This window comes from Myxocyprinus asiaticus, chromosome 3, assembly GCF_019703515.2.
Source record: "Myxocyprinus asiaticus isolate MX2 ecotype Aquarium Trade chromosome 3, UBuf_Myxa_2, whole genome shotgun sequence".
NCBI classification, from domain to species: domain Eukaryota; kingdom Metazoa; phylum Chordata; class Actinopteri; order Cypriniformes; family Catostomidae; genus Myxocyprinus; species Myxocyprinus asiaticus.
The window spans coordinates 49,946,881-49,960,862 of record NC_059346.1 but is presented as its reverse complement, the minus strand read 5'-3'; the positions used below and the strand labels follow the sequence as shown (position 1 = coordinate 49,960,862).

The 13,982-nt window shown below is 35.2% G+C and overlaps 1 protein-coding gene across 1 annotated transcript in view; it reads left to right on the top strand.

Annotated features, from left to right (window-relative positions):
* Positions 1-13,982, top strand: part of LOC127418278 (transmembrane protein 132E-like) — a 120,259-nt gene that overhangs the window by 81,846 nt on the left and 24,431 nt on the right. Inside the window, exon 5 of the mRNA XM_051658798.1 lies at positions 858-1,001. Coding sequence (XP_051514758.1) covers positions 858-1,001 — 144 coding nt within the window. The remainder of the gene's footprint in view (positions 1-857; positions 1,002-13,982) is intronic.

The window sequence follows — 13,982 nt, the reverse complement described above, 5'->3', positions numbered from 1 at the left end:
CACACAAATCCAAAGCCATCCACACACGTGACGATTTGCAAATGCAGATTCAACAATCCATAAATAAATGTAACAGCATTCACAAATGTTTTGATGCAAAATAATTCAAGAACTAGATAAATACGTATTTGTAAAAATGTTTTGAATTTAAGTGAGAAGTATTTGTGTGGACAATTGGGGGAATATTTGTGCCCTCACTTGTATATGTATGAATTGTATTTTGAATTTATGAATCGGATTTTGTGAATGTGAATTGTGCTGTGCATTTAAAAAATTTATTTTGTAAATATGTTATTTTTGAGATCCTTCTGGCTCCATACAAATGCTTTCAATTGAGCTTAACTTGTATTGAACCTGGAATATTCATTTAAATCCAGCATATGCCAGCAGTCTTATTTGTATTTCATCAGGTTAACACATTTACATACCATACTATACATAATCGGAATATGACCAAATTCCATCAGTTGGATTTTTCATTTAATATGAAAAGAAAAGGAAGTTTTCTAGTTTTGAAATCATTTTAAACCTACACAGTTGTGTCTTTATCAAATACATTGCATTCAACAGATTGCACTATACAGGCTTGTAAGTGTTCTTTACAGGTAACCAAAGGAGCATTAAACCAGTGAAGCAGAATTTATACTACTTGGGCACTCTCATGTGAGACAAGGAAACTGTCATTGCTTTTGACTTTATAAGGCTAATATCGATATTGTCTTTACACTGTTATTAAGCAGTCTTGCACTGTTCTGACTCCAGGAGCTTCCTGAACATTCTGATTCTTGCAGCAGTGAACTTGTGCTAACCTTCTGACTCATGCTCTCTCGTACTCTCTCTTACACTTCCATATCCAGGATACTGAGATTATCAACACGGCGGTTCTTACTGGCCGAACAGTGGCCATCCCGGTCAAGGTGGTTTCCATAGAGAAGAACGGAGCAGTCACTGATGTCTCATCCTCTGTGCAGTGCAAGTCATTCAATGAGGACATTGTCAAGGTATGTGACGCCCACGTAGAGAGGTCTAGTGAGCTATACTGAGTTGAAGAAAAACAGCATTTAAGAGACCATAAAATTACCATCAAAATGCCATTTAAGTGGAGTTTATATATGCTCCTGTGGCCACTGCTTTCTGGATCCCCTCAAGGGATCTATGGTTTTTCAGTCTGAGACATTTCATCAAAAGTGTGCAGTGCTCTGCAGTCTAACACCACCCTCTGAACGGCAGCAGAGTGTGCACACTTGACCTGGGTTTAATGCTTGTAAATGAAGAGTCCCTTAGAAAGCAGTGAAGTAACTGACTGAAATGACTAAAGGCAAGGATTCTGCTCTTCAGCATGTTGACGATCGGTTGCAAATAGAGTCTGGACTCAAGGGGACAATTTAATTTAAATACTCGTATTTTGGCCTTGAATGAAATTCCCTTCTCAATTAAATCACTAAGCTTGTGCAAGTCGACAAATCCTGCAATTTTAATTTGTTTCTTGGTTTTTGGTACAAGGGGCTGTTGGTTCCTCTAAAGGATTGTAAATGGGTCATTGATATGAAAAATGTTTGGAAAGTTGACATGTTCTGCGGTGTGACATGCTATGCTTCATCAACAATATTTTAAACAGCATTTAGATCATTCTTTTATAATTGCATGAAATTTCACAATTCTTAATGTTTTACCACAGTAAAAATTGTTAGGCTAATATGCTATTGAATACACTATTTAAAAAGTTAAATATCAATGTGCATATTAACCTATTTAGTTAAAACAATGGCATTGCCTTAGTGTTTTTCAATTAAGGAAACATTGTTAATGTTTTGAAATATTCAGGTAAATAGTCATAATAATAAAGCAGTAGCCTAAGTATAAAGTAAACTAAAAACAATGTAGGCTAATATATAACAAATAAAGAACAGTCAGCTTTCTTTAAAATATTGTTGTTTGATTAATATTAACAACATAGATGATCTAATAGAGATCCATTAGGTGCATTAGTGCATTTTCAATGTCTTATGCACAGGACTGATGTGACACATACCTGATTTTTTGTTGCACCTGTTTGCATTCACGTAAGACATAAGCAACTGTTCCACGTTGTTTTCACACAAGATTTCACTCAAAGTTTCAGCTCCACAATGAGAAAAAAAATTAACATTCATATGGACTCCAGTCAGGGCCGTATCAAGGTATTCTGGGCCCCCTGACAGTATATTGCTCTGGGCCCCTTTCCTACTAAAAAATACACTTTAGAATTTGTTGTGGGCCCCTAGAATCATTACCACCTTCCACCCCACTAGCTACGGCCCTGAATCCAGTTGGAACACTGAACATGCATTTAGCTCTAAAACAAGAAATCTCTAGGTTTTCCCACACACCTTTGAGTCTGCGCGCAGTGCACAGATGTTTTTTCCATCTGCACGGGAGTAATATTAGCAATGCGCAGCCGCCCACACGCAGCATAGAGGGAACAGTGGACCACAGTGTTCCTAATAAAGTGCAAAGTGAGTGTATGTGGAATATTTGTACTTTAAAAAAATTATTTGTCACACGGCAGGACTATTTCAAATGAGCTTGTGAAAACAATGGTGACCAGTTACAGCACGATTTCCCCTAATAAATGTTATCCTAACACTTATAAATTAATATGCATTGGCCCAAAAACTATTTGGACATTTAAAATGTCTTAATGTTGTTGCATTAGATACACCATATCAAACAAAGTAGCATCTGCCGAAAAATTAAGCTAACTTCACATTTCATTTATCAACTACTTTTAACCAACTGGTCTCAAAGTGATCTTAAGTGGAAATATGAAGTCAGTTCCCCTCAGTTTCACAAAGTTTGACAGCCAAAAGGTTTCCAAAGTCTTAATTTTGATATAATTTGATACCTAACAAAATGCCACTTGGTTTGATATTTTTTTATAATGCAAAAACGTTCATGCATTTTAAGTGTGGCTTAAGTGTCTGAACATATATAAAATATTGATGTTGGTAAAAAAAAAAAAAAGAAGAAGAATGTGTGAACTACCCAAATACATACAGAAAAACTTTTCAGTGTCCTTTCCTGAAGGAAACAATAAATTCAACAATCTTTTGCCATCTGTTCCGTGACAAAACAAATCTAAAAGTAGGAATCCAATTCCACTGTAAACTTTATCCAAAATGTAGAGAAATAATAATATGCCTCGGAGTGTCATCCGTCCCCCCAGATTGAGATCCATAAGTCATCCAAGATGGGCCGTGAGGGCATTTGTTGTTTATCTGTTTCAAGATTCCGAATAACTGTGTGTGCCGCAGTGCCTGGACAGAGCATTAGCTCTGGCGTTATTGAGTGGGTTTGCTTGGCCGCCTGGGCCATTGAACTTTAGAGGCTAATTCAAGATGAGCCCTTCAAGCTGAGACAACATGAGTCCTGACAGTTCAATAAAACACTCTGTGCAGTGGCGAAATAAAGCGACATATGGAAGACAAAGGTTACGGGCCCCAGTAACATCTTTTTGATTATTTGTTTTTGTTATCTTATTCAAAAGGTACACTGTAAAAAATGACCATAATTTTAATGGTAAAAGACTGTAAAAATGCAACAGTAAAAAGTATGACTTTCCTGAAAAAATTAACAGTTAAAATGTATAGTATGTTTAACAAGAGAGTACATGTACTTTTTACAGTAAATTGTTCTTTAAATTACGGTAAAAAAACAGTAATCGGGCGTTCCCAGAATTCCCTGCGTGACCCATTACATTTCATTATATTTTATGGGAATAGTTATGTTTCTTTGTATTTTTAATATCAGTTACAGTATGTACTTTGGCGTGTTCTGTGTTATATTTTATGTAGTTTAGTTAATGTTTATTACATTATTTGAATTTCACATGTGTTACCCTGATGGTGTTTAGTGTTTGTGTGAGTGACACTGAGCAATGTCTCTACATGTTTATTGGTCATTGCTCCTAGAAGACTATTGATGAACTTCATGCTATCATGTGCCCTTCGGTGATTAACAATACCTTATAAAGTGAAAAGCAGATTTTTACAGTTTCAGAAGGTTAATATATTAAGTTTATCATTTAATAATATAAATGATGTTACTTCACCGTAAAATATACCATAAAAACAAGTTTTAAACTGTAAAATGTACAGGTTCTGTAAAGTTGTTTACATTTTTACTGTATTATTTACATAATTATTTTGACAACCACAGTTGGCAGTTGTTTTTTTTTAATTTTTTTTTTTTTTATTTTTTTTACAATGTAGTCACAAGGATCTATTGTAGCAGTGATTTTTCCCTGAAGCCGAAGCTTTTGCTTCTGGTAAAGAGTGCCACAACAGATGGATGCATGCATAACTGTGAGAATTACATTATATGCTGCGTGCATGGAAATGACCTTTAATATCATGTTTGTCACAGGGTCTCATTCAAATTTTAAAATATAGGCTGGTAATAAACTGGTCTTAAGACCAGTGAGGTGTGTCTTTTCTGTTTTTGCCTTACATTTGGATGGCACAGTTTGTATGCTCCATGGGTACCTCACTGTGTGTCTCTTATCATTTTGCCTCAAACAGCTTAAACAAAATAGCTTAAACCAGACTGAGGTGGTTTTACATTGCATGCAACAGATTGCACTGTAAAGACTGGTAATAAACTGGTCTCTTAAGACCACTGAGGTGTGTCTTTTATTATTTTGCCTTACATTTGGAAGTTATAGTGTGTACATTGGTACTTGAATGGTGGGGGGGGGGGGGATGGTCATAAATATAATTATAAGACTCAATCAACCTGACAAACAAAAGTAACTTTTATGGGTTAGATCAAGTAGAAATAGTTCCTTGAGATAACAATTGCAGATCACCACTTTTGTCAGTGTAAAGCTGGTGTTTGACTAGTCATCCTGCTGGTTTCCCAGCCTGACCAACTGAAAAGTGTTCAAAAGTCATTTAAAACCATCAAAACAGACCAGCCTAACCATCTTGGACAGCCTGTGAGGCCAGCTAACCACCTTATGCTGTTTTAAGCTTTTCTTTTTTCAAACAGGGTGGGTACCTCACCATCTTTATTGTGTCTTATCATTTTACCTCACATTTGGGTGGTTTGTATTTGGTTAATTCTTTGTGTTTTTGTGTGTGTGACATCTGCATTTCTCTGCATATTATAATTGTGTGTTTAATGATGATAGCCTGTGGGGCTTTGTGTTTGTGAGCAGGAGGCTTTGAACAGTCTGTTCCAGCTGATCTCTCCTCTCAAGGCTTTTATAGTCAGTCTGGCCATATGAGAGCACACATCTACATTCCATTCCACTGGTTAGCATGGACCATCCCAACACAACAAACACACTCATTTAGAAATGAATCACCACTTATGGAAAGCAGAAACTGTAATTAAATGAGTCATACCTGTTTAGTGATTCAAGTACAAGTGCAGTCAATGAATAAAGTATAATAAAAGCCATTAAATGTGGCATTTTATTATCTTTATTTATATTTGTAGGTGGCATATGCTATACACACTATTAGGCATTTACCTTTTGCAGATTGGTCATTAGAGCCAGAATGAAAAATGCCAAAAACATCAAACAAATCAGAATTATATTATATTTGAGCTCTTACAAAGTAGCCTCCTTTTGCTTAGATTAGAGCTCTGCACTATGGGCATTCTCTAACTTTATGAGGTATTATGATGGGGACTTTTTGACTTTTCCCTAACTTACCTAGAAATCGTACCCAAAAAAATTAAATGAGACAAAAAGTTAAGAGACGGTGTGACTATATATTTAAAATATATCATGGCCTCAGTGTCTATAAAAAGTAGCGCTGTCAATCGATTAATATTTTTAATCAAATTAATTACTTGATGTGCCAAGAAATTAATCAACATATTCGGATATCAATATTTACTGAGAAAGGCCCCCAAATAAAGATAATTTAGTACATAATAATATTAAAAAATGATAAATATAATAATAAATATTATAATTCAGATAATTCAAACACATTACAGATTTTGCGCTTATGGAAAGAAATTGGTACTTTTATTCACAAAAGTGGCATTCAACTGATCGCAATGTAGAGTCAGGACATTAATAATGTGAAAAATTACTATAACAATTTGAAGAAAAAAAATAAATAAATAAAAACCAGAACTTCTTAAACTACTTCAAAGTGTTCTCATCAAAAAAATCCTCCATGTGTAGCAATGACAGATTTGCAGATCCTTGATATGTCCAGATACTCAGGTGACATTTCACCCCACACTTCCTGTAGCACTTGCCATAGATGTGGCTGTCTTGTCAGGCACTTCTCACGCACCTTACAGTCTAGCTGTTCCTACAAAAGCTCAGTGGGGTTAAGATCCATAACACTCTTTTCCAATTATCTGTTGTCCAATGTCTGTGTTTCTTTGCCCACTCTAACCTTTTCTTTTTGTTTTTCTGTTTCAAAAGTGGCTTTTTCTTTGCAATTCTTCCCATAAGGCCTGCACCCCTGAGTCTTCTCTTTACTGTTGTACATGAAACTGGTGTTGAGCGGGTAGAATTCAATGAAGCTGCCAGCTGAGGACATGTGAGGCATCTATTTCTCAAACTAGAGACTCTGATGTACTTATCTTCTTGTTTAGTTGTACATCTGACCTTCCACATCTCTTTTTGTCCTTGTTAGAGCCAGTTGTCCTTTGTCTTTGGAGACTGTAGTGTACACCTTTGTAGGAAATCTTCAGCTTTTTTGGCAGTTTCAAGCATTGTATAGCCTTCATTCCTCAAAACAATGATTGATTGACGATTTTCTAGAGAAAGCTGTTTCTTTTTTGCCATTTTTGACCTAATATTGACCTTAAGACATGCCAGTCTGTTGCATACTGTGGCAACTCAAAAACAAACACAAAGACAATGTTAAGTTGTCAACTTTTATTTATAGAGCACATTTAAAAACAACAGAAGTTGACCCAAAGTGCTTTACATATCATATAATCAATAATGAGAGAGTGATATAAAAACAGATTGATTTAAAGTTAAATATAAAACATAATAAAATTAATAAAAACCTTTAAATACAGCATTATGTATTTATCCATTTCAAACTATTCAATGATCTATTCAAAAGCTACATAATAAAAATATGTTTTTAAAGAAGATTTAAAAATGGCTAGTGATGAAGCTGACCTCACATGGCAAGGGAGACTACTCCATATATTAGGACCTATCACAGAAAAGGCACGATCACCCTTAGATCTATAGCGGCAACGAGGAACCCTCAATAAAAGTTTATCAGAAGACCTGAGTGCTCTGGTAGGGGAGTAAGGGAGGAGAAGGTCACTGATATATTTAGGTGCGAGACAGTGCAGATAGTGCCTTGTAGACATAAATCAGAATTTTAAAATCTACCCTGAATTTCACAGGAAGCCAGTGTAGAGATGCTAAAACCGGGGAAATGTGATCTCTCTTTCTTGACCCTGTTAAAAGTCTAGCTGCCGCGTTTTGAACTAGCTGCAGGCGGGAAAGTGCAGTTTGGGGGAGAACAATGTACAATGATTAACAATAGTCTAACCTTGATGTAATAAGTGAGTGGATTACAATTTCCAATCTTTATGGGAAAGAAAATGTTTTATTTTAGCAATAGATCTCAGGTGGAAAAAGCTACCCTTGAAAGCAGCACTGATCTGCTTACTGAAAAATAATGAGGAGTCTAAAATATTAAGCTTCATTTAATGAACCAAATAGCTTTCAAATGTGTTTGCTATGATGGCAAGTGATTTTCTAGTACCAAATTAGCAATTTAGCATGATTACTCAAGGATAAGGTGTTGGAGTGATGGCTGCTGGAAATGGGGTCTGTCTAGATTTTATCAAAAATGACTTTTTTCAAATAGTGATGGTGCTGTTTTTTACATCAGTAATGTCCTGACTATACTTTGTGATCAGTTGAATGCCACTTTGGTGAATTAAAGTACCAATTTCCTACCGAAACAGCAAAATCTACACATTATTCCAAACTTTTGGCTGCCTGTGTACATATATTGTTTCAGCAGACAAGTAAACCGTTTGGCAATACAAAAAGTGTCTTAAGAAGTCAAAAGCTAGAGTTGCTCTGAAGGCCCCCTACTGCCACAGATTCGCAAAAAAATCAGGCTTGAATTGCTCTGATATATGAACGTTCCTTATTACAGAATGTACGTTCAGGTCAGGCATGATTAATTTTAATAAAAAATAATACAATTGTAAAAAATTTTAATATAATTAGTCACACAAAATGTACATGTTAAATTGACAGCCCTAAAAAAAGGTTAATACATAATAAAAATATTTAAGAAACAAATTGTCATTAAAAGATTATTTTACTAAACCAGTTCATTAACCCTTTGAGCTCGATCGCTGAGCCTGCCAAAAATGTTTTTTTATCAAAATATTAAGAACTACAGTCTTTACCAACACAAAAGCTGTACTTTACAATGGATGTAGGCATTTTGACCAAAAGTAAACAAGTGCTTTGAAATTTGCAGACAAATCAGAAGTGTTCCGTTTTGATAATTTATTAATGATTTTGCACAGTACATACTATTGTAATCGGTAAAAAAAAAATAAAACTGGTCAAATAGCCATGTATCATATGTTGATGGAAAGCACTCAAAGAGTAGAATACAACCGGCCTATTTGTTTTACTCACAGACAAAAATATAGCGAGTAATAAGTATGTCTTAGACATACATGTGACATGTAAACAGGTGTTGCTTATAAGCCGTGTTTTCTTTATATCTTTATGACATCTACATCTCAAACAGAACATACAATATCACATACCATTACTTAGAGGAAGGAATTCCAGTTAAAATGAGCCCACACATAACATAATCGGATGCATATATCATTAGATAATCCACAAGAAGCACAATGTGCGCACAGCACATAATGTGCTATCTGGCTAAAAACACATTAGATTTCCTGGATCAGATGACTTCATCACAAATTATCTTGTGCGTTGTCCAGCATCATGGAATGCTAAACTAATCATATTAGGATTCAGATCGCTGCAACAAGAGGTGGAAGTCATCCAAATATGGGCAGGGAGGATTGTTCACTGTAATTGCATATGGCCACCAGGAGACTCAATGAGTGCTCAAATGACACAGAATGGAATTGAATGAGATCTCGTTACTCATGCCTGTATGCTTTGGAGAGAGGGAATAACTTTAGGCATTGTTGTATTTGCATGTGTAATTATTTCTTATGTAAAACTATTATATTTTATTTGTTTTGAGAGGCTTTTGGACACAAGGATAAATTATTTTTGTAATGCTATAACGTTTGATTGCTTTGTCGTATCTACAGAAAATGTTACTCCGTTACAGGTGACATGATTGGAAAGTTTTTCTGAGCTACTTTATGTACACGCTGAGATATACAATGTAAAATCAAGAAAAAAGAAAGTCTCATAATTCTCAAAAGTCTAATCATTTATCATAATCTATATCATTAAAAAATGTGAAAAGTTTTCTTTAAACGATACCAAACAATCTACCCTCTTTTTTTTTTTTTTTTTTTTTTTTTTTGTAGAGTCATAAGCCTTTAGTTTTGGGCATGCCACTGAAACAAAAAATCTTTAAAAACACATTCAGAGCTTAAAAGGTTAAGTACCATTCTTCTGCTAGATGATATAATCCTTGCTTAAAATAGCAGATTAATCTATTGGTGCTGCTCAGTGATGTAAACAGTAGCTAGTTGAGCAAGTGTTTTACATCATAGCAGTTACTATATTGTGTATTTCAGCACAGCTGGAATGTTGCATTTTCCAATCAGCTTTCAAGAACGTAGCCATACATTTTATAATTACATTTAAAGTGTTAAACCATTCTTTTGCTTTATAAGATAGCTGTCTCATTAAATCAAACACCTGTTCTTGCATTAAGTTCTAGTCATCATGTTTCTCTTTAACCATGTATAGTTGCCCTTATAATAAAACCATAAACACAAATCAAAGTGAAAATCTGTTTAATGACAGTGGTCTGGATGGTAGAGGGTTAGGGGGTTCTTGTTGGACTAAACATAGCTGGCGGGTGTGGCGAGCTGGTGGCCTGTCAATGGGCGGCACTATATTGACCTCACCCCTGCCACTCCTCTGGGACCACGCAAGGTGCCAGGGCAGATTAGTGACTCAATGGCATGCTGGTTGCAAGCACATAAATGTACTTTCAGCTGGCCCCTGCTTGCGCTAGTGCCTCCCACAGTCCTTAACTGCTTTTGACTTAGAACTATCCAGCCAAGTTTATTAGAAGCCCCAGGAGCAAGTGGGTCAAGACTGAGCTCACATCAACAGAAGTGGCCCAGCAGGAACACAGTTAAGAGAGATTGTAGAGTGCTGTGGAAATCTGACTGGCAATGCTCAACACTACGATCTACAGCTGCTTTTACTGTGTTCCACCCACATGTAATGATACTGTAGTAACAATAGTTACTAAATGGTTATTATTATGGCTATTAAAACAATAGCACACCCAAAAATGAAAATTCAGTCATCATTTTCTCATCATCATGCCATTTGAAATCTTTATTTTCTATCTTTCGTCTTTGGAACACAAAAGTAGATATTTTGCAGTCCATATGACTTTATACAGAGTTTTGGTTAATAATGCATAATCAGAATACAAAAAATAAATACTTGTAATTGCGAAATTTCATTTTACATTACGTTTTAAAATGTGCATAATCAGATTACAGTTACTTTTTACAGACTAAATATCAGCAAGAGCAGTAACTAATGCATAATTTACTGATTATGTTCCTATATTTTAAAGGAGTCACAGCCTGAAATATGTGTGCTAGGCCTAGTCAGACAACAATACATACATTGACATTGTCGCTTTTGTTTTACCTTGTTTAACTATTACTCTGCAACTGACAAACAGCAAGTTGCTGTTTGATTTTATGTTAATAAAGTTTAATGAAAGGAGTGTTTATTGATACTTAATACATTTAAAATGAATGACTAGATTCAGCAAAACATGCAATACGTAATCCAAAAGTAATCAGATTAGGTTACCTAAAAGTGTAATTACAAAGATCAAATTACTAATTACAATTGTGTCGTGTAATTTGTAATCACTGCCGGATTACACTTCAGAAGATATCTACCCAACACTGGCAATACAATAGTCATACAATATCTTTGTGCGAGGAACATATGTATTTGTTGTTATTTCCTGAAAATCTTCCTCTGTCGTAGCTCTCAAATCTCATTTTCACTTACACACATTAAACTTGGTGCCTCAAGAAGTGTTGCGCCATGTTTACTATTAATTCAAGTACACTGTGTGTGTGTGTGTGTGTGTGTGTGTATGTATATATAATATATATAAATTTTTTTTTTAAGACTTCTCTGATTGGTGGATCTCTCTTTGAGATTATAAATAGTGTAGTTCTTTACTGAAATTCCGCAATACACACACATCTTTATTATTTATTTATTTTTAAACAGAAGTGGCTTCTTGTAACATTTCTTGCCATGTTCAAGTCAGTCATGTTTAGTCTTAGGTCATGTCTTTTATTTTGAAATATGTCATTTTTTTCTTGGTTCCTGTTCTGTCTTGTTATCTTCCTGGTTCCTGTCTTGTCATGTGATATTCCTGTTCTGTCATGTTTTCCATTTGCTCACTGGTTCATCAGTCTTGTCATTGGTTCTTGTCTTGATTAGTCTTGTTATCTTGTAAGTAGTTCTGTTCTGTTATTGGTTGTCTTGTTATCTTGTTATCATTGGTCTGTGTATTCAAAGGCCAGTGTTCTGTTCAGTGTTCTCAATTGTTAACGTTAAGTAAAGTTGTATGTTGGTTCCATGGACCACAGAAGCGGGGGGACCGCCCGGGGTACTTTTGAAGGCTGATAAAATATGAAATACATAAAACGTAAAAAAAAATTAATTACATTGCTGATGATTTCTTATATTTTTGACAAGTGCTACAGCATTAATTGTAGGTTATAGGCAGTATATAAATATAGATATACAAGTTTTTAAACCAATACAATAACATTTTTAACTCAGCGCGTATTTTCTCTAGACTGCATCAAGACACTAAAACTACGGTGATGGTCTACCTTTACAATTGTTGTGCGCGATCAATTCCGTGAGCACAATATGAAGAGACATCAGCCGTTTTTGGACTACTTCAAGAGTAAGCAGACAAGAGACATTAATCCCAAAGTTCAAACAACTCTACCAACACTTCAGCATCGAGTTCTGGTGCAGTTTTGTTGGATGCCAGCACGTCAGAGGCCTGCCTGGTTTCTCCACCTCAGGTGCTCGCCTCCATCCCCGCTCTCTCTATTTCCAGGACCGCCGAAATGCACTTTTCAAGTGAATGCTACAGGAATCTTACAAGCTAATCAACCAATAATAAAGGTCGTGTCGTTGTCTTTAATGAAACTGAGGAAAACTCGAGTCTCTTCATCAGTCCAATTGTTCCTCTCCGCTATGCTGTTTGTTGTGAAGACAGATGTGATGTAAATCCTGTCATTTGACACTATATTTTTTGTGTTAATGCCTGTTAACGCAAAAAGTGTTTCCAAACTAATTTTTGGCTAAATTTGACATATCAACAAAGGATTTATGAGCTAAAGTTAAATGAAAAAAATATTATGTCGACACTATTATGTTAAAAGTTATTGATAATTTACATTTACATTAGATATACAGGTAAACATTTTGATGCGCTAAACCTTTTTTTTTGCCTAATAAATAAATCTAATTAGAAAATCTTACATAGTTATTGTCACTTTTGTGCAGTCAAAGGACTGGCATTAAACAAGAAAATTAAACCTGCCTTTACCGTGGGTGGTTTCCACAACTGGAAACATGCAATATTATCATTCAGGGAGCACACGTGAGTCTACATAATGCGTGATATGTCTGTCTCTGTACGTGAAATGTTATGGCCCATCCAGTGTGTTAAAATCAAGCATATACAGTACATATAACAATTTCAGAGCTTGTGGTAGGTCTTTCTTAAAAGGTTTAACATTATCACTAAAAATATATTTCTCTAAAGAATTTTTTTTTTTTTTTACTTCCGGAACCCAGCTGTTGTGCTCTACTAGTCAGATATCTAGGCCAGGCGATGAAATGTTTCATTTGAACTTAAAGAGCTTTTGCCATGCCTCCCCCTCACTGCTGGGATCCTCTCTGCTCTTCCACCATATGTCAGTTCCTTCAGTAGTATGATTCATATTTTTATTTATTTTATTTATTATATATTAAATAATAGTCTCTTTAAAAATAAAATGAAGTTAGCCAGGGTGAGTTTTTCAGTAGATTCTCCTAAAGGCTATTGGGGAGAGAGCCATCTCCTCTTATCAGGTCTCTATATTGATGGTATGGATAAGACTGGGGGCCGTCTTGAAGGCCTACATATTTAATTACACAGATATCCCCCACCATGTTGAATCTCTGGGCTTGGGTAGACTGCAGCTCCCGACCTCCATTCGAGTGAGATTAGATTATAGTGTCAGCTGCCTCAGACGCTTAGATAAATCATAGATGGTATCCCAAAGCAAAGTTTAGGTGATCTATTATAACAAATAATGTATTATTAAAGACATCTGTGTATATAAGACAATTCTTGGTGGACCTGAAGGAATAGAATAAAGAAGAAGAAGAAAAAAAAAATGTTTTATCTGGTTCTGTTTTGGTATCTCTCTGGGTATATTAAGGAAATGTCATTGACTTTTATCCTAAACTTGTTAAAATGTGTTTTTATTATTGTGTTCATCTGTGCATTTGTTTGAGTGCTTTGAAAAAAAAAAAAGTGAATGCAGTGAATTACAATTTCTGCTTCGAAGAACAATGCCTGAGGATAAAAGCTGTCAGTTGCAGTTCCTAAGGGGGGTTATTTTAGGGAGCATGTTTCTAGAAAAAAAAGATCTGTTTTGCTGTTTAAAAATATTTTGGATGCATTATTTCCATGTTTATTTGTTAGATTCCTTTGAGAGAAAGCCAGAATGACACTTTAACACTT